The 26,929-nt window shown below is 33.4% G+C and overlaps 1 protein-coding gene across 2 annotated transcripts in view; it reads left to right on the top strand.

Annotated features, from left to right (window-relative positions):
* The window catches only part of LOC136419895 (homeobox protein invected-like), a 53,813-nt gene extending 34,354 nt beyond the window's left edge, over positions 1-19,459 (top strand). The window contains exons 3-4 of one of the 2 annotated variants that reach the window (XM_066406490.1): positions 10,612-10,668; positions 18,196-18,396. In XM_066406490.1, the coding sequence (XP_066262587.1) occupies positions 10,612-10,625 (14 nt within the window). In that variant the 3' untranslated portion in view covers positions 10,626-10,668; positions 18,196-18,396. Of the gene's footprint in view, positions 1-10,611; positions 10,669-18,195 lie in introns of both variants that reach the window. The other variant, XM_066406489.1, reaches the window with a different exon arrangement.
* Positions 19,460-26,929: the final 7,470 nt, after the last annotated feature.

Below are 26,929 nucleotides of genomic sequence, written 5' to 3'. Positions count from 1 at the left end.
ATTTCGAGAAATTTTAACTGAATTGAGAGATTGGTTGCGCTAGAAAGTGATCAGCTAATTTTCTATCAAAGAGCATGATTAGTTCGGAGTGTTTAGAAATCAAATGGAGTGTAAATAAAATTCACTACTTTTTAAATTTAAATGTTATTTATTTACTGTTTTTTTGTATTAATTTTCCATTTTAGATTTTTAAGCGGTAAACTGTAACCAATCAACCGTATCATAAATAAAACACGAGGTCGTGTCGAGGATTCGAGGAAGCCAAAAAAATTTGTCAATGGTGAGTTCTCATGCCGTACGTTAATTGGATTTTAAAAGACCGTTCGGCAAAGAACTGATCAAGAAAAGTAACGCTACAATCTGCCAATAGCAGTCAATGTTGATTTTTTGTATGCTATAGAATATTTTGAATATACGTACTAATGATTTTCTTACATTCATTAGTTTCGACCAATTTAAAGCTTCATGAAGTCAATGTTTTAAAATGTTCAAAGAACTTTCTTATTTATTTGGCACGCCCAAACGGTACTTCTCGATATACGAGTAGAATACTTAGTATATATTTTATTAAATTTCTTAAAGGTTTCAATAAAGTTAAATTATCGATAGATATCTCTATATCTATATCTTTTCGCTTACGAATGATTAATTGAGAGAAGGTTGAAAATGCGTTTTAAATGATTTTAAACAAGATTTTCTCCAAGTTAAAGCTATTTGTAGTTTTTGTCGTGGAAAGACATTTGAATTTTTTGCCATGGAATATCTGACACATTGAATATTTTGAACATACTGATCATAGGGAATATTTCCTTAACGTATATACTTTTCTATATTTACCATGTTCATCAGTTTACATAAATTAATTGTTCACTACATCAGAGAAATCCGTTGCTTCCATGGACCACTACTTTTTTTTTATAAAACATCATATTGGATGTAAAAAAAAATCAGATATAAACTTTTGGAGGAATGTAATTTTTACTCCGTCGTACGGTTGATGTTCTCTTTTTCTAGTTGGAGACCAAATTATGCGAGGGAGTAGAAGCAGTACTAATCTCCTTTTTTATATTAATGACAATTATTCAGTCTGTATATAAGTTTCTATCATCACCATATTCAATTTGTGATATTGATGTTTATCGAGAATATGTGTTATAATTTCTATTAAGTGCATGGCCTGAGTTCTATACTCTTTATTATCTAAAACGAGGAAGTTTCCCTCAGAGAAATATTGTGAAACTGAATTCTAGGGTAATTCGTTCTAAACATCTCTCCATTACTCCAGCACTACTTAACCGAAAAAAATGGCCCTTGATAATGCCATTGAAAAAATGTTTTATTCATAGATATAGGGCATAATAAAAATCGCTTTCCTAGTCAAAACCTGAAGTTCTCCCTAAAGAATCGAATGGCGAAAAGCACGCATGTATATCGAGCAACTAATTACGTCAAAGTCACGACATGTTACGTGATTTCGAGGTCTATATGAAGTCATTAGACGGCGCGGTGAATTCTCGTTAGAACCATAAACCGTGCCGATTTTTCTATGAGATTTATTAGTGTTTTATTAAAACATATTATGCTCAGCCTTCCAACCTTTTAGATGGCACGTAGCAATATTGTTTTTTAGAATCCAGAACCACTCTAGTTTTAGAAGAGCATGTCAAAGCTCTGCGTGCACCTTTAAAAAGCTTTAAATTTAATCATTAACACCAAACGTTTCTAGTATTTCCGATTTTCGAAGTTCGTAATGCCACCAACGCCGCTTTCATGTTTATCCACCTTTCTTTCTAAAACTATCAAATTTCTTGCTCAAACAAGAACGACTGAAAGCAAATTAGAGTTTAAAAGTGGCGTTTAAAACATTAAAACATTTTAAACCTGTTTGACGGATCAATTAGCGCTTTTAAAGGTGGAAAAAATTTTCAAAGGACGAAGCTAAGGATAATAGGAAAAGTTGACAATGTGGTAACACCTACTAATGGAGGTCTAGCGTTTATACAGAATTACTGTTCATTTGCTTACGTGATGACATGGCAATATGACTCAATCAGACAGGTTTAGGTAATGAATAAACGGGTGAACTGATGATATGTTCACATGAATTTAATGAGATTATATTTTAAGACTAATTAGAACATTACTTAACTCAATTCATAAAACATACACCTGAATCACTTCCTTGCTGGACTACGTCAAGAACATGTGCCATGGTTCTGGGAATTAATTTATTATTTTTTATGGATATTGCGTGATTGCTGCTTTTTAAATAATATAATAATAGTAATTAGAGCCATTAAAAACTAAATCAAGGTAATGCTAAACATCAAGCCTAATGACTAAATAATAAGGCTTATTTTGGATATGTATAGCATGGGCTAAATTTCCGGCTGCTTTAAATGTGCCTTAAAATGTATTTTGTCAATGTCGAATTTATTTTTTATTAACAAATGCAAGTAATCCTGTTTAAATGTAAATAGTCAACCATTAGGCAATACTGAGGTCAACTTAAAAGTTGACACAGTGGCTTAGGACAGGAATCGTTGGAAAAACATAACAGGGCTTATGTACCATATAGCCCAAAATATTAAAAGATGAAAAAATTTTATTTGATTAAACATATATTTCATGAGTCATAAATCACGGATTTGCCTAAAAAAAGAGTATCTAAAACTGTTTGTTTAATTATATAAGTTTGGAGAAAAATTTATTTAAAAGATTTAATTCACCTGACTCCGAATTCCTTGTCTATCAATCAACCTATTGTAGAGTGCCTTTCAATCATTCTACATTTGAGTACCCATCAATCATTCTGTAGTCATTACTTTCCTCTTCAGAATTTTTTCATTCCTGGACTCTAATCTGTTTCGGTTCCCCTTGTAGATCATTCAAATCTTTTTGTTGATCTGATTACCTAAGAATTGATATACATAAGAGTTATACTTAAGTTGCAGTCATGATGAAGTTACCATGGTGAAGTTTTTTTGTTTGACGAGTAGTGTATCATTTAATAAAAATCTAACAGTTGTACAACAGTCTACCAAGTGATTTAAACAATTTGAGGGCAGGATTCTTCATTGATTAGAATTCATTCTATAGAGATTGCACTTGTTAGGTTCTACGAGACAGCTGCTAATGAGAGAAACTTACTGATGGAGTCCCTCAGAGTTTTACCTTTTAAAATATATCTACATACTTAACGCCATTTATACCCAAATGCCATTATTCTAAAGATGTTTGGAAACCCTCGTTTGATCTTCTATGGAATGATTATTGATATGCACACGTCAAAAGTATACGAGCATCATGTCATCGTCATCTGCCCCCAATTGCATATTTATACAAACGAGCTGAATTAAAACAATCAAGCCTGTCAAGTTAGTACAAACATCAGCTGTCCAATTTTTTTGTCGTTTATTACTCTCGACATATCTCGGCTAATCTCTCGGTCCTTCTCGTTTTGCTTTTGTTTTCTATCTTGGTGGGTGGCGCGAAGTAATATAGACGTACAGCCCGTCAACTTAAGTGATTTAATTTTGTTTTTTGAACGTTTACCAACAGTAGCGTAGACCTCATTCCCACGAGGTAGTTATCCAATCAAGTCAAATGATATTTTCCCGTTATTGAGAACATATTGGTCAAGGTTCGCTCACATGTCCTCCGGAGCTTTAACGGAAATTAAGACAGTTGCAGTAAAAGCTTAAACAACACCTCATGAATCATTTTCGGTCAATCTAAAAATTTTTGCGTAATAGTGTTGAGTTAGAATGCACGCCACTGAGTAACATTTCATGTCCTAGACAAGTTATGCAGGAAAAGAGCCTAAATATAGCCGCTCAATCTGAATTTCATATGTAAATATAGTAATTAGGAGGATTCTATTTTAATTTGATGGTAGAGCTAATGAGATCCTGTGTTTTGATTATACCTATATTTAATTAGGTGTCTATTACCGAACGCTTTCCTGCTTTTAAACAGGATTTCATTGATGATTTATTGAAAGGTATTTGTTTGGGAAACCTGTCCGAATACAATGTCTAGATTTGCGCAATTGGAGAGCATTGCCTTAGGTAATGGACTAAATGCTGTCTTTATTGATGGTGGGAACGTAAAATGCGATATCAATGACGCCTATATTTCACGGTCCAGTGAGACATGTACAAAGGTATGAGTTCCGTGAAACGAGAACACATCCTGGCAATAAAAAGACTAATTCGCAAAACGGTAGGCCACAAAACTATAAACATACTTGAATATACGTATGTGGGACCACCCAGGGAGCTGTGAAATAAAGACTGCTTTGAAGTTGCAAAATTTATAGGGTTTTTGAAAGATGAATTTACAAGAACATAAATTTCAATTAATCAAGGACATAAATTTCAGTCATTGAAGGATCATCAAATTCGACACACTTTAATTGTATGGTAATTACGTGTATAATGTTCGTTTTAGTTCTGTTAATTTTCGTTTTTCTAGTGAAGATGAATATGAGAAATTCATACATAGAAGAAATATCTTCTAAGTCCTTATTCTTGTATATTTTCCTTACTCTTATAAATTACAGAAACCATTTCTCAATAAATAGGCAGGAACATTATCGTAAATAGAATGGGAATTGAACTCTCGATTTTCCTTCCTAATTTCTTTTAAGTACTAAATGCTAGATGACTCAAATCCTAAAATTGATGTTTTTTCAGGTTAGAGAAAGATATTAAGCGGTTCATATGAAACATGGTACAGGTCAAATATCGCCAAATGTAACGTATACAAAGCTTTTCTTCAAAGAAGAATTTGGAGACATAAATCATAGAATTCACAATATTTCACAATGGAGCAAGGCACCTAGAACCCGTTTCTTTGCATTTTTAACTTCACTCCTTTCCACGAGTTGCAGTTTTAAACGCAAATTCTGTAACTTTGCAAAAGAAAAATGCTTCGAGCTCATTCATAAGTACGATAATTGACGAAGCTATTTTTGATACAAGTATTGAAAGGCCAACTTACCTACATAATGTATTCATTCGCCCCTGAGCGTTTTCAAGAACTAGTTAGCTGCCCCAATGTGTAAAGTTTATGCTTCACAGAAACTTACACTTATTAGAGTTCTATTAGTGTAGTCTCGTAAGTATTATTTGCCACGACTCTAATAGAGCCAAAAGACTATTGCTTTGGCATATATTTCGCGTAAGAAACGTGGGCTTGAAAAACTTAAGAAATCACTTGACAATGATGCTGTTATAGAGTTACACGAGCATTTTTGAGTAGATAATGATAAAAATCATTATACTATTGGTCTTCCATTTTACATCACCATCAGACACCTTCTCAATAACATTTTTTTTATTTCCACGCTACTCTAACCTCCTGTATTTGATCAAACATTCACTCTAAAAGGTCATTTGCATAGACAAACTGAACTACTGTAAAAGCCTATCTAAACCTCTCCAAAAACACACATTACCAGAATAAAACCAATTCGAGCCCACATAAAAAAATACCACCGAATCTAGCGGGTCATCCGTCTCAGTCCGGCCGTGGTCATTAAATGCTCATGTTTAAACAAAAAGGTCCCATTAGCCCGCGTTTATCTAATATTTGTCCACGGTTACCTTTTAAACCCACCGGCGAAATGAGTATGAGTGAAACAAAGGTAGAATTAGTCAAGGGAGGAAAGAAGAGGGAAGGAGTGACCACACAGCAGGATTGCCGACCACCAATTAAAGATGTAAAGCACATTAATTTGGCCGAGGTGGACCTCCAGGTGCCTTAAGACGTTTCACATCAGCTCTAGCTATCTCACTTTAAGTTAAGGAGCAAATAAGGACTGAAAAGAGATGGATCTAAAAGGGTTTGTAAAGAAGGCAGGAAATAAATAGAGGAATGCAAAGAAAAAGATACGGAAAAGAACTTTCAACGACGTGATTCTCTTTTTGCGGAGATGTCCATTCGAATTCGTTTTCGGCTCATTTAATTTGGCAAATTTAAATAAGGGAATGGCAGATTGCATATTTAATTAAACGGGCACAAGTTTAAAAAAAAGCTTGCCTTATACAGGAAAATGTGAAAAGGTTCTGCTATTTATCTTTATTTCAAGGTGCTAATAAACGGTTATGGTACTGGTAACGAGTCTCTGAGATTATAATACATCAGATACATTATTGTATCACACAAAGAGTCATTATATTAGTCATAAAAACACTTTTAACACAGTCATAAATAGGCGATAGTGGAATTAGCCAGTCATTTTAAGTATTGCCTCAATCATCCGTAGTCTCAATTTTATTATCAGCTAATAACATTATATCAAATATGGTTAGGTACTTACTCTTTATGATGTAATTGAGCAGCCAAATTGTTTTTTCGCTCGTGAACTTTGTATGAACAAGGAAGAGTAATAATTTTATACAAAATTTATTAAATGCGATAGAAAAATAAATCTGAGAATTATTTTTCTCTCTTCTCTGAAGAAGAGTCTAGTGAAAGGTCCTCCGCGGTCTTAAGAAGACGAACAAATAAGGTAATACAGGCAACTATCTTTAAAAAAATTCATTCACTGGAAGACATGAAAATGCTACTACGAAATGTATTATTTTCCAAAGTATTTCAGACTGAGCAAATGATAAACTTTGAAAAAGGCGCAACCTGTTGCTTACGAGGGTAAGCAACAGGGGTTGGCCCTCTTAACTATGCCTTGATACTATATGTATGTAGATACAGAGTGGTTATCCATAAGGGCAGAAAATTCCGGAGTATGCCATAAATGTTACAAACAGAACTTTGGGCTTCTGTTTCGATGTGTGTCCAGCAGAAGTGAAATGACGTGAAATGAATTTCGAGCTATGAAAGGAGCCTGAATACGGCAAACTTAAAAGATTTGAAACGATGTATGAATTGCCGATGTGAGAGAGATAATTCGGAATCTGTCACTCAACTCTGATTCTAAAATTGATCTTCTTAATGGACTTGATTTCCCATGAATAAGTAAGTAATTTTTTGGTTAAATGTTACCATTTCGTCAGGTAGGTTTTGGATACTGACACTGGTTGCAGGGTTAGACCATCTGATTTTGTATTCATTTATGGGGTACTAATAGGACCGTTTCTATTCATCATCAGTATCAGAATTTTGTAAAAACTTACTTCTTTTTACCGTGCCTTGAATTTTTTTCCATTGATGCAAAAAATAAGGCGAATTCGCTAAAAGTTCAGATTGTCATAAATTCAATGATATGCAGAGAACCCACATCGCAAAGACAGCAATGGCGATTTATCTGCCATCAGCCTTTGGTAGGATAATTAAAAGTCATATTAAACAAGAATTATCGCGCTTCTCGATGTTCGCAACAACATTTGGCAACTTTTTAAGAGGTCTTTGATTGTTCCTATTATTTGCCTTTAAAATGTTCTTTCTCGACTTTTAGGTATTTTAATGGCAAACGCTCTGTGTCACAGTCTTGCTCTCAGGTTAATTCGAACAACAAGAATGCGTGGCATTTGCCCCTTGAAAAGCACCGAGATTAATTGATTCCAATTAAATTAAAACATGACCCGGCCCTTAACTGTTCTCGTCACACTAGTTAGCGTTATTGCACCTAATCCCTACAGGGTAGACGGATCTATAAATTTTTCGATTTAACCCTCTCGTGTCGGTTCCAACACGATTCTTCGCTTTTCTGTCATTTAGCGGTTTAATTAAATGCAGTCGGCTATGGGGGTGTCGCATGCCGTCCTCTTTTGGTAATTATCATCCCCAATGAAATGTTTATTTCGTTCCTTTTCTCTCCCATTTAAAATCATTTTGCGACTTTAATGAACGTAGAGTTAATGTTTATATGGTCTGCCAGTACCACTTTATAATTAAATCAGCTGTTTATAAACATGTCAACCCTCGTTAAGGAATTGGCCGATGTTTACATAGCCCAAGTCGAAGGAATTTGATATTTTCTGAAGTTCAGGTGAGAAATTATTTTATAATTACGCTTAGGTGTCTCAATCAATTAAGCTTTCGATTGATTAATTTGTGGGCAACTCAGTATCGAGTAAAGTTATTAATGCATTGTTGAGTCTGCTTGTATTTTTATTGTAGAGTGATCTGAGACAATTATAGTAGGAGAAAGGATTTAGCCTTCAATTTCTGTGCTGCAAAATGCATCATAACATTTCTGTTACTGAATGAAACCTTGGCATGGACTTGCCCACCCCTTAATCCTTCAGGATAAATAACCCATCCAGGGGATTCACATATCAAAGAAAACAAATTTACCTCATTCGGGCACCCTCCTTCGAATCAATTTACACCCTCGCGAAAACAAATACAAAAAGAGGCCATGTCTCACGTTGCGTTCCCGGATTCCTAATATAAATTCAGCGCGCGTTTCGGCCCGTTATCTCCACCCCGCAGTAACCCCGTAACGACCCGAAAACGGGGCAATCTAATCGGGCGGCTGCCCCGCAAAACGCTCCCTTATCGGCCCTGTTTTTGGGTTTTGTTCGCAGGCGGTCCCTTTCATTGCCCTTTATCGTGCTTTTTTCTTACAGGGTTGAATTCCACAAATTTTACACATAATGTTATTTACCAAAAATTTGAAATTTCAAGCAAGGAGCTATAGAACTAGAACAACTATGAACTGAAAAAAACAAGGAAATTCTCTCTCGCCAGTCACTATCTTCTTTCTAATGAAGATTGCAATATCGTAGTTCGTGCAATTTTAATTAGGAAGTAGATTTTTGTAAAGTTCCAATACTGCATAAATTAATACACCTAAATGAGTCTCTATTGCACTCTTTTCTCTTTTTCAGTAAAATAGCTCATATGAGAACTGAAACAGCATTTCTATAGGGAACAGAAAACGTGACGCAGAGCGAACTCATGGGCGTTTATTACCTACGATTCTGTTTGTTTCCCATCACAAAACTAAAGTATTTCTGTCTCTTTTCTTGAATGCTTTTCAGGTCAGATAGTACTATAAGTAGGTCGGAACTATTGCAAATATCAGAAGTTTAATGATCTTGTGTATTTTAACTATTCAACAAGAATTTCTGGATCCAGTCCTGTCTTTTCTGAAGAGTTTACTGAAGGGTTGTTCCCGAGAATAAGCGTGGCCAATATTGCAAGTGTCGTCAGTGCATTAATTCCGACATCGTGTTTATTTTATTTGAGGGTATCATCCCTGAGGTCCCCCACAGGCTCCAACAAGTGTAAGGAGATAAGGGGGATTAATAATGCTTGTAAGTGGTTGCTGTAGTTTGCATTGAATAATTTTGTCGTTTATTCTTGGTCTAAAAGATTTATTAGGTAATAAACATTAGTGAATTACGTCAGTTTTCAGGATCTCTAAGATCATGTTTAATTTTATTCCCAATCGGAAGAATGTGACACTTGATGAACGGATTTGATTGAACCAAGTCAGAAAAGTTTAGAATTTCTCTCTTTTATGAGAGGACAATTCCTAAAAAATATAAAATAATTATTAAAAGAGGACTGGAATTCTAACTTTGAAATAATGCTAATACAGACGAGTTTAGTTGAATCAATCACATGGATAAGAACAACAGATTTAGAAATCTGTTGCATTTCTTAGTTATTAAATAGGTAGTAGAAAAAACACTTTTGTGACTGATTTTTAAAATAATCGAACATTCTGAATGATTTTTAGATTCATTATTTTAAATAAACAAAAAAGGAGAAATGTTGTATCAGTGTTGGGATATCTACAAGCTCATAATGTTCTTTTGCGCATATCATAATAATTCTAACATTGTCAGCAATATCAGCATCCACAATTTTCCAATTTTCAATCCAATATTAATAACTTTTACAACCATGATATTCTCCTCCTCTTCGGGTACGTCTACTTTATTATAAAATTATGAAATAGTGAAAAGGTAAAGGGGATTCTCGCCTGCGAAGATTTTATGTCATGTGATGACATGATTAACAATTTGGAATTGTAGAAGCGGAAATTAGTCACTATGACATTTGGTAAGATTAACTAATTTTACTGTTTGTTTTTGAGAATTAATTCTATTATATAAAAATATATGTTCTTAGTAAATGCCGGACGGATCTTTCAGAAAATGTTTTTTAGAAAAATTTAAGTATCTGGTTACGCCACTGGCACTTTTGCTACTTTGGTGGGTATTTTATGTGACATTGCACAAATTCCGATCAATTTACAAACTGCAATATTGGGAATTCAAACTCGACAAAATCCAATAAAAATTATTTCGTCCCATAAACCAAGCCGAAGTGTGATTCGGTGTGAAATTGTTGCTGGAAAGGAAGGGGGGGAACGACCATAAGGCGAATTCGTTCCCGATGTAGACTTTAAAATTCCACTTATAGGTCATTTAACACCAAGTGGACCGTGTTATGCGATAGCGGTCGCTTTATAACGCCTCTTATTGAAAAATATAATAAAAATGCCACTGTGTACCCGTAGTTTATTCACGATTTAAACCCAATGAGGTGGAAAATTGGCAGTCACGTGATTGCAAGCAAATCGGAACTTGCTATCGTTACATTAAAACTATTTTATTTTCAGTGTGTATTTGTTTGTTTTGATGTAGTTTTTACTTTAGTTACTAATTTGTTCTTTTCTTTTTGTTCTAGGAAGAAGTAAGTAGCCAATGACCCCAACCCTACAACTAGTAACGTCAAAATAACAGAGTGAGCTTATTTTATTTTATAATTTCGTTTCACTGTCCTGATTTAAATTACTAATGAGTATGTATTTTAAATCCAAGATTTACGCCACTTCACCGCAAAAAGTGATCGATTACTCCGAAAAAAGAATTCTAATTACTATCTTGTATTCAACTAGAGCACCTGAAGTAATGCAGCATTTCTCGTAATAACGGATAATTAAGCAGTAGACAGACGGCCATCAATCTTGGAAATAAAACGCTTCACTACGTGACGAATTACTAATTGAAACGGAGAACAAAGTACGAAATGAGGGTTAAAAAAAGAGCAAACACATCGAGAAAAAGGACGTCCGAGTCGGTTCTGGGAGATGGAGGATTGACTTTGCGAGATGCCAACATGGCATCTCGTAGTTGATTTTTCCTTAACATGGGTTTGTTTAAAGGTATTCTTCCCATAGTATTTTAAAACTTTTTAAAGATTTTTCAGTATGAAACGGTTCTTTTGTACAGATAACTACATTGTGGTATTTTACGTGGATTCTACTACAGATTCTCGTTTCTTCAAATACTTTCTTGTAGCGATGTTAAGGTATTTATGTTACGGTAATAGTTTACTTTCCAATCAATTATTACAATTCTTCTAAATCAACCTGATCCATTCATATCAACTTGTATTATTTAATTTACGGTAGTTTAGGATAGTGTCGAAATTTTGGTTACTTAGGGGTATTTTGAGGCCCTGTTGATTTACAAAAAAAAACCCATCTTTCTAATCTCCATTATTTTGTCTTTTCTATCATCATCATCTTTCTCTCGTTGTTTTTCGCTGTTCCTTTAACCAGCTTACAAATTGTTAATTCTACATTAAAGGCAAATTTACCTTATTTTGCAACATAATGTTTAAAATGTGAAAGTTTATCCACTAAAATTTAGCTATCTCAAAATTGCTTACAGGCAGTGTTAAACGGATCTGCTTGTTCACAATTTTTCAAATCAGCTTATCCGCTTTCATTTGCGTTTTGGTTTTAAGTATTTACGCTTTAAGCGTTATATGTCTTCAGAAAACCTCAATTGCCAATAGACAGATATGTATATTTTTCAAATATACTTACATGTTCTCTGAATTTCACATTTTTGATCTAATTTTTTATTACTGATTTGATTGTGTCACTACGTATCTTGTAACTCAAGAGCTCTAATATAAAAACTGAAAAGTATCAAGGTGTTATATCAAAACATACATGGAAGCTAGATATAAGAAAGTTAATACAACTTTAAATTATGAAAATTAAAAAAAAACTATTATAACTCTTTTTATTTTAAGTTTTTCTGATTTTCTTTGATTGGTATAAAGTACCCTCAAATATCACACTGATTTAGATGAATGTTTGTTTTTTGAAATGTTTATTCTCAGATAAAATATCAATTACCTCTCATTTAATAAAACTTATAGAAAAATTATAAATTGTTAGGGAATTTGTGATTGTTTTTCATGACTCCGAGGTTTTCAACAATGAAAACATATTTCTTCGAAAGTTTGAGACACATTTGATAAATACAAAAGACCTCCAAAATTCCAAAAAGTTCCAGTGATTACGATTGAAAAGAAAAAAGCTACAATAGAAAATAAACAAAAAAAAACTTCATATTCTTATCTTACCGGCACTCATATTAACTGTGAGTATTTACTATTTACCTAAAGACTAAAAACTGTTTTAAAAAAGCAATAAAAAAAGTTCCAAAATAAAGATTATTTTGTTCTAAGATAACAGGTGGGCAGTGAACATATTTTATCCAGTAAATTGCTTTTATCATTGTTTCTCTTTTGTTTTCTATAATTCTTTTTCTTCTAAAGGTATTTTGTGTTAATCCAGGATGCCGTTGAAGTAACTTACCTGGACCATTGTACCAATACCTCTGTTCTCTTTTATTCCAAATCCAAAAACCTCTAAGTTTTTTCTAACCAAATTAACTAATGTCTCTTGTACTTTTATAATTATTCTTCTTCTGTATTCTATAATTCTTCTTATTATGACAGTTTCTTAATTTAGATTGGATGCTTAACTTTATAAGAAAGTCAACAAACTTGAACTAACTTTAAACAACGAAATCTGTGAATTTTACTGAGATGGTTAGATAGGGAAAATAGGAAACCCAGATTTAACTACAATATTATGATTAAACATTTCTTCGTAACAAACATAATGAGGATGTGATATGTATAAGCTTTTAGTTTGCCTCAAGACCAATAAGTCAAAGACTTGGCAATTTTACCTATTCCTTTACCAATAATCGTATAGTATATACATATTATAAATTCAAGAAACTAACCAATGATCTGCCTTTATTTCATTATTTCTACGGCTAAGGTAGTTTTCTTTGATATGTGGCATAGGAATGTTTATATCTGTTGACTGTAATAGGTATTTAAAAAAGTGGAATTTTATTCAAAGATGAGTGATGAGTCTTTTGTTAGTTGCCTTAAAGATGGCACAACTATACAAATCCTCAGATTCAGTAGATGCATTTAATTTTTCTCTTCAAAACTTATAATTATTATATAAGTAGATTAAAATCATTGTTTAGTAACATCACTGGATCTATTGTTTAGTATATTTATGTATCTCATTGGCGAAGTGTTAGGAGTCTCATCTCAAATAATAAAATAAGGCATGAGTTACACACAAAGGAACTTAAGAGTGACAAGATGTAATCTGTTTATCGATTTGTTTGAATTATCTGGAAATGTTGATCATAAATTAATATGGAGCAGATAACTTTTTCAAATACTTACCCAATACTAAAAAGTTCGAGATTGTATTTGTTACATATAACATATACTAGTTGGCCTTTCTTATTCTTAAGATGGGCTTATGGACTTATTTGCTATTTCTGCAGAAATTTATAACATTTGACGATACTTGAGTATTCATTTTGATTACTGGTAAATATTTTCGATGCACTGGACATTCTTACCAACGCAAATCTCCAGATAGCCGCTACTTCCTCATAAACCTCTCCATCAACTTCGTCCAAAAAATAATTTCTGTTTGTACCGTCATCATATTTAAAGTGGTTCCAAATTTTCCTTTACCTTGGTTTCTTCATATAAGGGACTTGGTTGTCCAAACAGAAAATTAACACGAGGTTTGTTGGTTTTCTAGGAGGAGTGAGAATTTTTTTTTTTTTTTGGCTGTCACTAGTGGGTGTATTCAAGTTAAAAAATTCTCTAAAACTGAAACAATAACTCCTTTTAAATATATTTTTAAAAAACTGTAAAAAATGCATGGTAATTTGTGAAATTCTCAGCTTTTTCTATGCTATTCTCTAATTGCAGCATTCTCACTTGAGATAAAAGGATTTACCTTATCATAGCTTGCCATACATCATTCTCGATTCAACTCACTGATTTGAAAATTAGTATATTATATCTGAAAACCTTCAATGATTGACCTTACTAAAAATAAAGAACTGAAAATTATCAAGGAGCATGACGAGACAGTTTGTCATCGTAAAGCACAACTTTCTCATAAGTATTCCTCTTTCTCATTTTTGAAATGGGAACCGTCCTAATATAACATCCTTTCCCTCTCGTAAATCTTTTCCGAGTCATCTTCTTAATAAAAACTTCTGCCTACCGTAAGAAAAAAAAGGAACGTGCATTAGGTCGGTTTTTACGCATAATTCCCAAGATGGAGAACAATTAATCTCTTCCAAGACTCGCGAAACACTGAAATGCAAATGCCGAAAGCGCTCGTCCTTCGGTCGTTAAGCACCAAATTACCTTTATTAATTTGGCAGTAATTATACAAATACATTTGAGGAGGAATGTGGAATTATTATTATTATTAGTCTATGGGGTTGGGAAAAGGATGTTTGCAATGAAATCCGGGTGATAATTCTTCTTGTTCGGTTTAGTTATAAAGGAGAATTTAAGCATGAAACTTATATGATTTAACACTATACTTTCCTTATAGAATGAGATATAATTGCCTTACCCAAACAACCCAAACTGAAATTTACATATACATACGTCTGTTCAAAAATGCTATGCCACCATAAAAAGCTACAACATCATCTCATATTTTGAACTCTTAAGTGAGCACTGTCATGGGGCCTTATACTCACTTACTTTTAATGGGCAATTCTCTTCAAAGCCATCAAATTTTGTTATCCTCTTAACCATATATCATACAATAATGTTGTTTTTATGCCTCGACGAATAACTCTTTTACCGTAGTTTATGTTTTCCCTTTTGGTTATTGGAAGTACAATTTTCAGAAAACGATACTTTGTGGTTTTACGTCTTTTATGCTTTGAAGCCGAGTCATGAATTTCTAGAAATTGGCCGATTTAGCGCCTTACCAATTTCATAGTTGGGCAAAATAAGACTCCACAGACTGTTAAGCCATCATTAAAACGTCATGTTAACGGCAAACACAATTCCAGTCCTGGATGCCCGAGTAATTTAAGACGCCACCGAAATACTTCGCGAAAGACGTTTTCTGGTTAGTCTAGTAGAAGTTCGTAATTCGTTAACTTCCCGACAAGGAGGAAATGAGAAATTTTCTCCGGAAGGCGATAATTATCGTGAGGAGCTCTTTTCCCACCTGACAGTCGAAAGCTCTAATTGCGAAGCTGTCAGAGTTCGCGGGACTCCTCGTTCCAATATAACTGTCACTAGTCACATCTTAGTAATTACAATAGTAAGTTTGCACACTTCTTGGGAGTTGAGTTGTTTGGCCAATTTCAGATTCTCGGCTTTTACTTAGGTCGCGTTAAATAAAAATTAGTCTTTTCAATTTCATGTGAATTTGTAAATACCTAATGCAGACTCCAAGGGATTCATTGGAGAAACTGAGTTAACTCAGGTAAAATAGATGAATTTTTATTCCCCTTTTCATTGCGAGGACAGCGTTTCATCTTCAAAATTCCGTCTTCAAACGTTTTAACCATATTTTCTTTTTGTTAAAAGATTTTCATTCAACATCAGTTCTTGTATCGTTAAAGTTTAAAAGAGGATGCGATTCTTCGTGCTCCTCGAATCTCGGAATGAGGAGGGTTTTTTTCAAGTATCATTTATGGTCTACCGATATTGCGAATTTTCCCGGAGCACTTCATCTTCAAAGTTCCATTTTCAAGTGTTTTAACTATATCTCCTTTTGGCAGAAGGATCCTCATCCATTTCATTTCAATTCTTGCATCGTCGAAATTCAAACAAAATGTGAATCTTTATTTCTGTCGAATCTTGAAATGAGGAGTTTCTCTTCCAATAACTACTAATGGTCTACCGATACTGTACATATTTTTCAAAGTATCGTCTTCATGTGTTTAACCTTAGTTTATTCGCTTGAACGATTTTCATCCATTTTATATCAATTTTTGTATCGTTCAATTTCATCAACGTTTGTGAGAATATGATTTCTCATGCTCGCCAAATCTTGGATAAATTTCTTTGTAGGGTATGCATATAAATTACCAAAACATTAGGCAAATTTTTGCTATCCTTTTTTATTGTTTATGTTCATTAATCTCCATTTAATTTCCATCAATTCAATTCTTCTATCAAGGTAGGTGCACTACTCATCCAATCAAACCTTTTCAATTAATTTTAAAAGATAGTTTAGTGCTGATTTCAAGAATAAGAAAATTCTAAAAACTTATTTGCACATGCAAGTTTCCTAGAGACTCTCGATAGCATAGCTTGCGCTGAGAAAGATATTAATGGCTAACCTGTGATACAGGATGTTGCATTAACAATAGGAAATCCTGTCGATTTTTTAAATTTTGATTAGTGAATATCAGTGGTGTATCACAAAACATTTCGCAGTGCTAAAAGGTGGCTTGATCCCTAACAAAATGGCACCTTATAGGTGTTTGAACTGGCTTTAGAAAGCACTTAACGTGGACTCCTATGAAAAATATGCATCTTAACCTTGAACTATAGGTCTCAAAAATTTGAGGAGTTACAGAGAAATATTGAAATAAAATCTGAAATTTTTACACACTGTATCCGTTTCTCGAATAATTTTTATTTATAAAGTCATCTTGTCTTGCGTTTTGCGTTACGGTATCCCATTAACAAAAAAACAAATTTATATAGCCATTCCGTATATATATAGGGCCCATAATTCAAAATATTAAAAAAATACATTTTGACACCTTTTTGCAATTAATAGCAAGTATCCGTTACTATACGCCAATGGTTGACTCTGTATATCAGTCCTTGATTAAGACGTTTTAAACAAGAAGGAATAAATCCCTGCATTAGCATACTGCAAAAGCAATTGGTGACGGTAGTTGAATATAGTCAATTAATTATAATATAGAATCCCTCTATTTTATCTAAACTGCTCTGTGATGGGACCCGGTATGCTGCTCGACTGATTAATAAGAAATAACGCACTATGTAGAGAATGGCTTAGTAAAAAATACAACAGGCTATTTTATCAAGACATGTGTTCTATTAACTTTTCATTAAAATATGTAAAAACTCAAAATGTATATTTGTTCTCATTCAAATACAATCACTATACAGCGGAAAAGACAGATTTAGATTGTACAGGTATAAAAATTTAGAATTTGGTTCTAATATGACTAAACTACTACCGATATAATTTGTAGAGAAAATTTCATTGTTTTTACTGATAAGGGTAGTTTTTATAGTTTGATAAGCAGGAAGTTTCGCAACTCCCCCTGCTCTCATAAAAATAGAGAGTTGTATTTTTTCTGACCTCTGCTCTCAAAGTAATTATGCTCACAAAGTTGTAAATATTTTCCCATTATACAGAGTGTGAAATAAGTATGTTAATTTTAACTGGTGGTAGAACTCTTCAAGGGCAACAACTTTCCCTAATACTTTTTTTCGATCACTTCATTATCAAGATGAAATAAAAAAATAATTTTGCACAAATTTCACTACTCGGCACTGACCTCGTCAACTGAGCGATAAACATATTTCAAAAACAACCGCAAAAAAATTGGCAAGTTTTTGTACCTACGCGGAATTCTTAACGTTTGAAATGTTTACGATTATTGGTGATTCATTTTTCTAAATTATAAAACAAGATTTATTTATAAAGTAACTTCATATTGTCAAGTAGAGTTTCACGTTAATAAAAAAGGACACATTAAGCAAATACACAAAATTTTCGATTTACTTTATTCATAAAAGGTACTCAAAATAACCACCATTATTTTCAGAGCAACACTGCAACCGCATACGCGTATCAGCAGGTCAATCTCCGATCCTTTTTTCTGAAAAATAATATTAACTCGACAACAAACATCATTGGCTTGTCATGAATTTTAAGGATGGAAATATAAGAGTGAAAAAGTGGTTTTCGAGGAAAATGGTACATAGAAAAAATTTTGCCCTGAACGAGATCTACCACCAATTAAAATTAACGTACTTATTTCTGATACACTCTGTATTGAAGAAATATATTTGTTTTTTCAAAATCTAGTAATCGATTACGTACTTGGTATGAGGCGATATTTCATTTATAAACCCCAAAGCAACTTTTTAGACATCTCTTCTTTTATCCAGGTCCCAGAACTCGCCGAATAAAGAAACCTGGCACCAAACCTGCAATTCCAGAGGAAAAACGGCCTCGCACCGCCTTCTCAGGAGCCCAACTAGCCAGATTGAAAAACGAGTTTGCCGAAAATCGATACTTGACAGAAAGGAGACGTCAACAACTCAGCGCTGAGTTGGGCCTCAATGAGGCCCAAATTAAAATTTGGTTTCAAAACAAAAGAGCTAAAATCAAAAAAGCTTCAGGTCAAAAGAATCCTTTAGCATTGCAGCTGATGGCGCAGGGCCTGTATAATCATAGCACAATTCCTTTGAGCAAGGAAGAAGAAGAGCTGGAGAAAATGCAGGGAAAACTTTCGTAGGGTCTATAGGGTCTATTGTTTTGTGATATTTTCATTGGATTTGAAAAGCAAAAAGTTGTATGTGTACATACGTTTCTATAAATACAAATGCTTCTATTGAAAAATCCATCAAATCTATATGACCTCTGATAATTTGTCAAATCTTAAAAGAGAAAATTATAAAAATTTATTATACGAGAATCGCCACACACCAAGCGATTGTGTTTAAATGAAGTTGGATATTCGCATTAATTTGGTTTTTATATTTGATCGTCAGTCTTTTGGCTCTTTGAGAATCAAGGAATTAAGAAACAATGTTAAGGGAGAATGGCAAAAACTTGTCTAGTGACTATCTGCATTTCCCATGTATAGGAGTTTCAACTGCAATACTAAAGCAGTCTAAAATGACTTTATTTTTCTCACAATAATTCCTCTTTATTGGTTTCTTTTGGTTTTAAATTATCAAAAGTATGTAGTAGATTTCGAAATAACGGTTTTTTAAACTCGTGTTTGATACCTAAAGGGAAAATTAGCAATTTAGACTTGTACGAGTATTCACTAGTATGTAAAGTATTGTAAATAATATCTGATTATATTTTATTGTTACAAAGATATACTTATTGCAGTAGATAACTATAATGTACTATTTCGTCTGTGACTTAGTTAGGTACGTATTGGATGTAAACTAAATTAATAAATAATTCAGAAAATCTCGGTATTTATAGATTTATGTCTTATAAGAATGTCTATTGTGGGAGCAAATTTGATATAACTTTGCTCATTCTGATTTCCTGTTTCCTTCATTAAACTCATGTTTAACTTTTTCCGTTGTAAGCACAAAAAGAGTTATTTTCACTGCGAATTTACACATTTGTATAGCTTTGGTTCTAATAAAAATAATTGCTATGTAAAAAATATTTATTAAAAGATGTCGTAATAATGTCAGAATTGTGTTTTTTTGTTAAACTTATACCGAATTCGTCACCGAAAAGCTGTAAATTAACGTAAGTATGCCTTATTTTCACTTTATGTTCAACCATAAATTGTGGCCACAGGGACTAGAAATATATTGTCAAAGTTGTGGGATAAAGATGTACTCTTTCTTCTCCTGAGAGATTTTTTCTCTTTTCCAAATTTCTTTATTTTAATATTGATTACGTAGGTATTCCCGAAAGTTAGTATTGCTATGTTTCTTTCAAATTCACCAACAAAAAAAAGGATAATCTACATAGATGTCTAGAAAATGTTTTAAAGGCGATACTATAAAATTAACTTAATCATGCACACCTACAACAGAAGCTCAATAAAATGCAACTAAAAAGTTATAAGCACCATTTAGCAAAGTCGAAAGTTGTGAAACAGTTTCGATTTCTACTGAATAACACACTACTTTTCATTCAATTCGCTAAAAACATACATTCCAAATTTCAAGTTGTAGATTTTCAGCACACTCCTCAACATGTGTTTTGCGGTTTTTTCTTTCTCCAGCGTTAACGGTGCCTTCTATGATATTAATTCAGTATGTTTCGAAGATCACTCCTGGCTTTAGGTGCAGATCAAACTTCTTTACCAGGTTTTTCAGCAAAAATGATTTCAAGTTCATGACCACTACTAAATTTTCCACCTCTAGTAATTTTACCATAGAAAGTAATATTTAATTTAGTAATTATGTAGTCAAAGCAAGAACAGGGAGAATTTCTTAATTTCTAAGGAAAATATATTCTTGCTAAATTCCCCAGTCTTTGATTGTATATTAGACTTATTAACCTATGGACCGGGTTTTAAAAGTTCTGAAGCCTCTGATCCCCTCTTTTTTGCTCAAGTTTTCAGTTAAGTATGTGCCTTTTTTTTAATAGTAATCAATTACTACCAGTAAAATGATCATAAAACAGATTTGTTTGCAAATTTTCAGTTTATAATTTTGTTAATTATCTGTTCTTCGAGTATCACATCAGCTTCTGCGTTTAAAATACCTAATATATTATATTGTCGGTCTAACATTAATGAATATATCGAACACGAGATCACAAACCTATGATTCAAACTGGACGGTTCGGATAAAACGTGCCAGTTCGAGATCTTGTCTTATACTTCATTAACTAGTAAAAAATTGATAAGTTATTGTAATTTCGACTATTGTGATGTCATCCAGACCTGAAATGCTACATATAATCAACTTCACTCTTGGAATTATTTGAAAATTGATAGATAATTGCTCTCCATAATTTATTTATCATATCATATGATATCGTTTGGAGGAACTTTATTCTAAAACTGGACTGAAAGCTGTCCGTTTATTTTGCCCTGAACCAGTGGATTAGCTTAGCAAGGGTTGTTTTGTTTTCAACCCAAAGTGCTTAGAATCCCCTTACACCTAGTTCCTGCTAAAGGTGGGAATTCAGTCCTCTGGGAGTTCATGATTTCTTCCAGTTCGCATTTCAAGTTGAAATAAAGACGATTATGTATGGTGATCATTAAAAAAAACATAATTTGGCGTTGAAATATCAGATTCACATCTTGGATATATTTATCAATTAATATGAATTTGTCAGATGATAAATACACCTTAATTTACGGTTAATTACTAAAAAAAGTTTAATTTCTTACTGCATTGTAGAGAAAATGGATATATTATAATAAATTGTTCAATGTCTGGCGATGCTTAAAAACCTTTTTTTGTACTAAGAAAAGTAAAATTAATGAGGCTGAAGGGTAAAGCAAACTTTTCTACGCTGTGCCATCAAGCCTCACCGGTAATAGTGAGGTGTTCTTGTTGCACCACAACATTGATTTGATAGTATATTATAGTAATGAGTGCTATGTTGTATTGAGAACCCACACATCTAAAGCGAGATCTGAGACCTAGCGGTAGTACTCACTCATTTTTCATTTTTGGATTCAAAACTAAACTATGGGATCAAAATTCTAGGGATTATTCGGTGCAGCGATAGAAGACATTTGATTATATGAACCCATATCGGAAAGATCTCCCTAAACCGCAACGGTTTTATGTTGCTTTAAGACAGTTATGTGCAAAATAAACTATTATAAAATTTTTTGCCAAGCTCTCAGAAAGCATATATATCGTTTAAAGAGGTGCATTCAAGTTCAAAGACAACATTTTAAACAATTATTGTTATATTATTTTATACAAGTAAATTAAAATTAAACGTATTAAAACTCGACAAAACACATTTTTGCACATAACCGTCTTAAAACATCGGACACCCGTAACGCCTTAGGGACACTTCCAGACATGGATTCTTATACGCAAATATCTTCTATTGTTGCACTGAATAATCCCTAAAAGTTTGATCCCATAGTTTTGAATCACCCTGTATAGTTAATGTCTCACAGGATCTCGGCAGCTCAAAAACTCTCACAACCACCAATAAAAGCGTACAAAGCGAGTAGCTGGGACATCAACTCTGAAGACGATAGGACGTAAACCGTTAGTTACCATATGAATCCACGAATTTTGTTGTGTCTAGGTATGCTAAAACTTAAGAATACAGTGTTGTTGCATTTAGGATAATGTCCTGCTACTTGGAATTAGTTTTGTAAAGCGGAACAGGTAGCATTTTTATCTTTAAGTTGAGAATGTCAGAAATATATATGTTATGGCAAAAATAATGTGTATGCTGCGTCGATTTCTGAATTCAGAAATTCTTCCTGATGGAGAACCCATTTTCTAAAAGCAGCTGGTTAAGTTTGCTTTTTATGATGCAAGAAGCAGTGAAGAAAATATTCGTTTTGAAATAAGAGAAACGATGATCGAGGAAACGTTCTCTCCTTTTTCACTATTTTGAAGTTTTCAAAACATAGTAAGAGTTTTCATAGAATGCGCATATGTATATGCTCTCATTTATGGTCAATTCAGTTTTTTTTTATACAACTTCCGAGATTCTCATGTTCTTAAAGGAATTCAGAGTGATCAATTCTCATCATACTGGACACACCCTTACTTTTTTTTCATGTCAAAATCTTCTGCATATAGCAACAAAAAAGTATTGTTTGAACGTTGTTAGCTTTTTCTTCACAATACTATATATTATCACAGTTCCTATTTTGGTAGTTAAGAAAATTCGTGGTTACATTGGTTCCAATATATGCGATTGTCTGTACTTGCAGCGATCAACCAATAAATTATGTAAATGTGAATCTGACTTCGGAATGAGTCGGCGCTATTTTTTAATTGTGTTAATTTGGGCCCTCGATTTATTACCCACATAATGACTCGGATGGTGTGTGGCATCGCTTGTCAAATCATTGATACAATTCACAGTGTTGCCGTTAATCATGTCCTCCTCTGAAACTATGATACTCTTTGAATATTGATCTCAGCCCTATAAAAACATTTGCAATTTATCCCTAAACGTGATTTAAAAATTACAACAAATTTCTCTAAAATTCCAAGAATCCAATCACAGAAACCACTCACTGTGATGTGGCAACTGGGCTAGAACACATTCAATTTTGTCCTATTTGTCGTAATTGATTTATACACTTAACCGAAACCGTATGTCATCCACTGATTGAAGCTGATTCGATCTGGTTAGAATTGAATTATTCAAATTCAATATTGTTCCTAGGTCGCTGTATAGATCTATTGTTTTCCGTTGAATACAACCTGAAAATAATGAATTGAGCCGGAGTAGACTCCAAAACGATCGAAGTGCGTTCCAGCATGTTATTCAGTTAGCTTCGAAAACTCATCAGTCTTAGCAGAAGAGGTCATAGCAATTAAAGTAATTTCCTTTTATGCCTGTGAAATTAAAGGTCACGGTGGTAATTAAACGTGTTACGCTGCAAATAAAAAGAAGCACTGACATAAGAAAATTTCCTTGTTCGGTAGTGTTTTATTATGCTTTGTTATTTTGGGGTTTTACTTCATAGATGTTGAATCTGAAGAGATTAGATGAGAAACACTGAGTGACCAATTTGACTCATATTAGCTGTACAGACACCGTAGGTACTTAGCTGTCGTGTGTATATGAAAAAAAACTCAACATTTTAAGAATACTCAGATACATTATATAAAAAGAAACTAGTTCGTTATTAAACTTTAAATATTGTTCATAAAAATCTAAAACGCGATGTTTATAAACTTTTTTTTATTTCTCTTTTTCAGTGAAAAACACCTTATAGCTCTGTTACTTGCATATTTTATTAGTTGATTTTCATTTATAATCTATACTTTATCAACTCACATACTTTCAACTGCAAAAATTCTAATGCAATTCAATAAATTTCTATTTTTTGGAGCTGCTTTTCCATCGTCATTTAATATATCCAGAATCATCCTTATGTCAGTGACATTAATAGGCGAGTAGGCGAGAAACTTTTATATTTATAAATTAAGAAAAAAGTAACAAAATTATCTAAACACATACCAAAAAATTTTCTCCCTCTTACCAAATTTTATAGAATAGAATAGAATTATTGGACCAAAATCCGATTGGATTGTGATACGTAGCAAAAACCATTAACAAAAATGTACACATGGCTGGTAATTTTGCGGAGCTAGTGCTTGCACTTTTTAAAGGTGGTAATGATACAAAAGCTGCTCGTGAAGTACCTACCACAGTGTTTGGTGAGCAGCATTTATTTGATTCGCTATAGTACTAAAACCTATGAAAGATGAAATATAGTATTTCTTAGACGTTTGGGATACATTTCCTTACATTAATTATTGCTTATGATTGGTGTAGCTAAGCATATAATGCTTAAAAAAATCAAAGCTTTCATGAACTTAATAAATCTACTTATTTCATGAATTGAGTATATTCAAGAATTGATTTTCTTCTCGCAGTGTTTCAAATTCAATTACCGATAAAGTTGCTTGCGTTCCCATCTGACTATCCCATTCTAAAATTAACCCTCCCAGAATAAAACATCCCATTTTAGAGGGTTGTTGAGCAATGCAATTTCCTCGGCTGGAAAATTTAATCAAACTATCAACCGATTGAAACTTTGGAATTTAAATAACTTTCAAGAATAAAGTTGACGTCATTGGGACGTGGAGGCGAGATTGCCGATTTGTTACGCATTCCGTACAACTTTTAAATTGAACGTTTGACATTTGACACCCCTGACGATTTCCATGCTCCATTGAGGGGGTTTTTGCAATCGTTTCAGGGAGGGCGCTTTTTAACTGTTTTATTGAGCTCAAGAAGGTTCAATTATCTCCGAATTGAACTCTGTGTTGAACTTTCACTGAGCCTCCGGCTCTTAAAGAGATTTATTTTCTGGGCAACTTTAACCGCAACTGACTCGTAGCACGAGCTTGATGTAATGTACCAAATGGACGTCAATGAATAATAAATACGGGCCATCGCTGGACATAAATTTCAATCCTGTTCACGGCAATACCCAATCCAAATCAATTAGAGTAAGGCAACCAGAAGGATATAAATCAATTATGGTTAATAAGTAATTGAACTGGGGAAAGGCGATGGCGAAGAATTATGGCCAATGGAGAGCGGTCCGCGCCCAATTCCTTATATTTTCCGAAATTAATTGTTCGTTAGAAGAACGGGTGTTGCGCTGGACACGATATACCAATAAATCAATTATAACTTATGGATGGCTTGAATCGGTTAGCCCTTTAACCTCCTTGTTATTGAACTGATTTTGTAAATGGCTTTTAATTTATTTAGACTGACGAACTTCAATTCGGTTATAGTGGGTGAATCATGAAAATGTGGATCGCATTAAGGATTTTGAGATTGGAGAAACGAAATCATTTGGGGTATTAGCAATGTTAAGTGTATTTATCTGATCTGCGAGTTATTTACAATGAAGTTTAGGAAAATAAAAAATTATTGTATATAGTATGTATACATAATAATCGTAAGTAACTTAATCAATGACTTTCGTTTTTGATTCCAATAAGCTATCTCCGTCAACTTCGCCAACTGCGAAGTTTTATTTTTAATAAGGACAAAATGTAACCAAATATAAACTAAGTGTTCAGCTTAAATGGAAAGTTTTCCAGTAAATACAGTGAAGATCACGGCACTAGGTAGATGGAAAAATCGAGAATTGACTTAGTAAAAAATATATTAAAATATAATGTCAGATGGAGCGAGTCTATTTTTAAAACTATATTTAAAAAAAAGCACCTTGGGGATTCTGTTTAAGGTTTTTCATTGGAAAGCCCTATTGTTCTTATGTTTTCACTTTTAAAAAGCACATTTCACATTCATTTTAGAAAGTGAAGTTAATGTCATTTTGATCGCGACGTTTTTCTGATGATTACATATTAACATGGACGCCTGCTAATTCCCCTTGATTTGTCTATCCACCTAGAGCCGTAATGTTGTCTGCACAATACTATATACGTTATGTAAGCAGCTCTATCGACATAAAATTTTAATAGAATCATTTCACTCAAGTAATGGCTACCTCCACTGAAAGCTCATATTGAAAGAAGGCCTTAACTCCACGAAGTAATAATCACCAAGTGAAATTCGTTCACATAACGAGAACAGCACGAAAGCCAAAGTAGGCCGAAATTATAGGGTGTTACTTCAGTAACGCACCATTAAGCCATAACTTATCAGTTGATTTATGCACCCACATTGACGTTGGAAAGTGTTGATAAAAAGCAGTTTATTGCACCTTGCACGAGCCTCTCCCCCGAATCACGAGGTGTTAGACATTGCGTGATGTCTAGTATAACCCTGGATGCATTACGAGTTTCAATAATCCAAACAAAAGAATAAAAACCAAAGGGAAATCCAAATCCAAAATATTTGTGGGTATGGAGATAAATAAATGTAGCGACGTTCTTTCAGTTTCTTTACATTACTAGTAGTAATATTTTATCCTGGACGAATTTATCTCTGTTAGCATCAGTGTTGCTGGGTTACCGGAAGCCTACTCAATAATACATAGAATCCAGGAAAAAGTAAATCTAATCAAGGTAAATGATTACTTCAAACAAACAGAAGTTTGCTAGGCTACCTAGTTCTCTGAGTTGAAATATGTCTCGAGATACCATATTCGTTTAGGGCAAAATTACTAAAGTATTTGCAACTTTTCCAGGCATATAAGAGCGAGGGCATTCATGGAATTTACTGAAAATTATCGGTCTCAGATTATTCAACACTAACAGCTCACAATGCACATTTAACCTGAGATATTTCAGAATCTTACGAACTTATGACATTTACTTGTGTATGTTGGTGTAGTGGGAATACCATCGTAAGACACGCGCCCTAGGAACCCGTACACTACCAGGCACAGAAACTTATTATCTTTGTAACTTGTCATTTTTTTGTTTTATTTCGATACTTGAGGTTTCATTTTCTAGCAATGACAACATTTTTTAAGACAAAAATCAGACTTATATATCACATTGGAAGTGAAAATTAAAATAATCATGTATGAATTTTTTAGTG

This window comes from Euwallacea similis, chromosome 3, assembly GCF_039881205.1.
Source record: "Euwallacea similis isolate ESF13 chromosome 3, ESF131.1, whole genome shotgun sequence".
Lineage (NCBI taxonomy): Eukaryota > Metazoa > Arthropoda > Insecta > Coleoptera > Curculionidae > Euwallacea > Euwallacea similis.
Note: the sequence above shows the minus strand (reverse complement) of the source record. Positions and strands in the feature narration are given on the sequence as shown.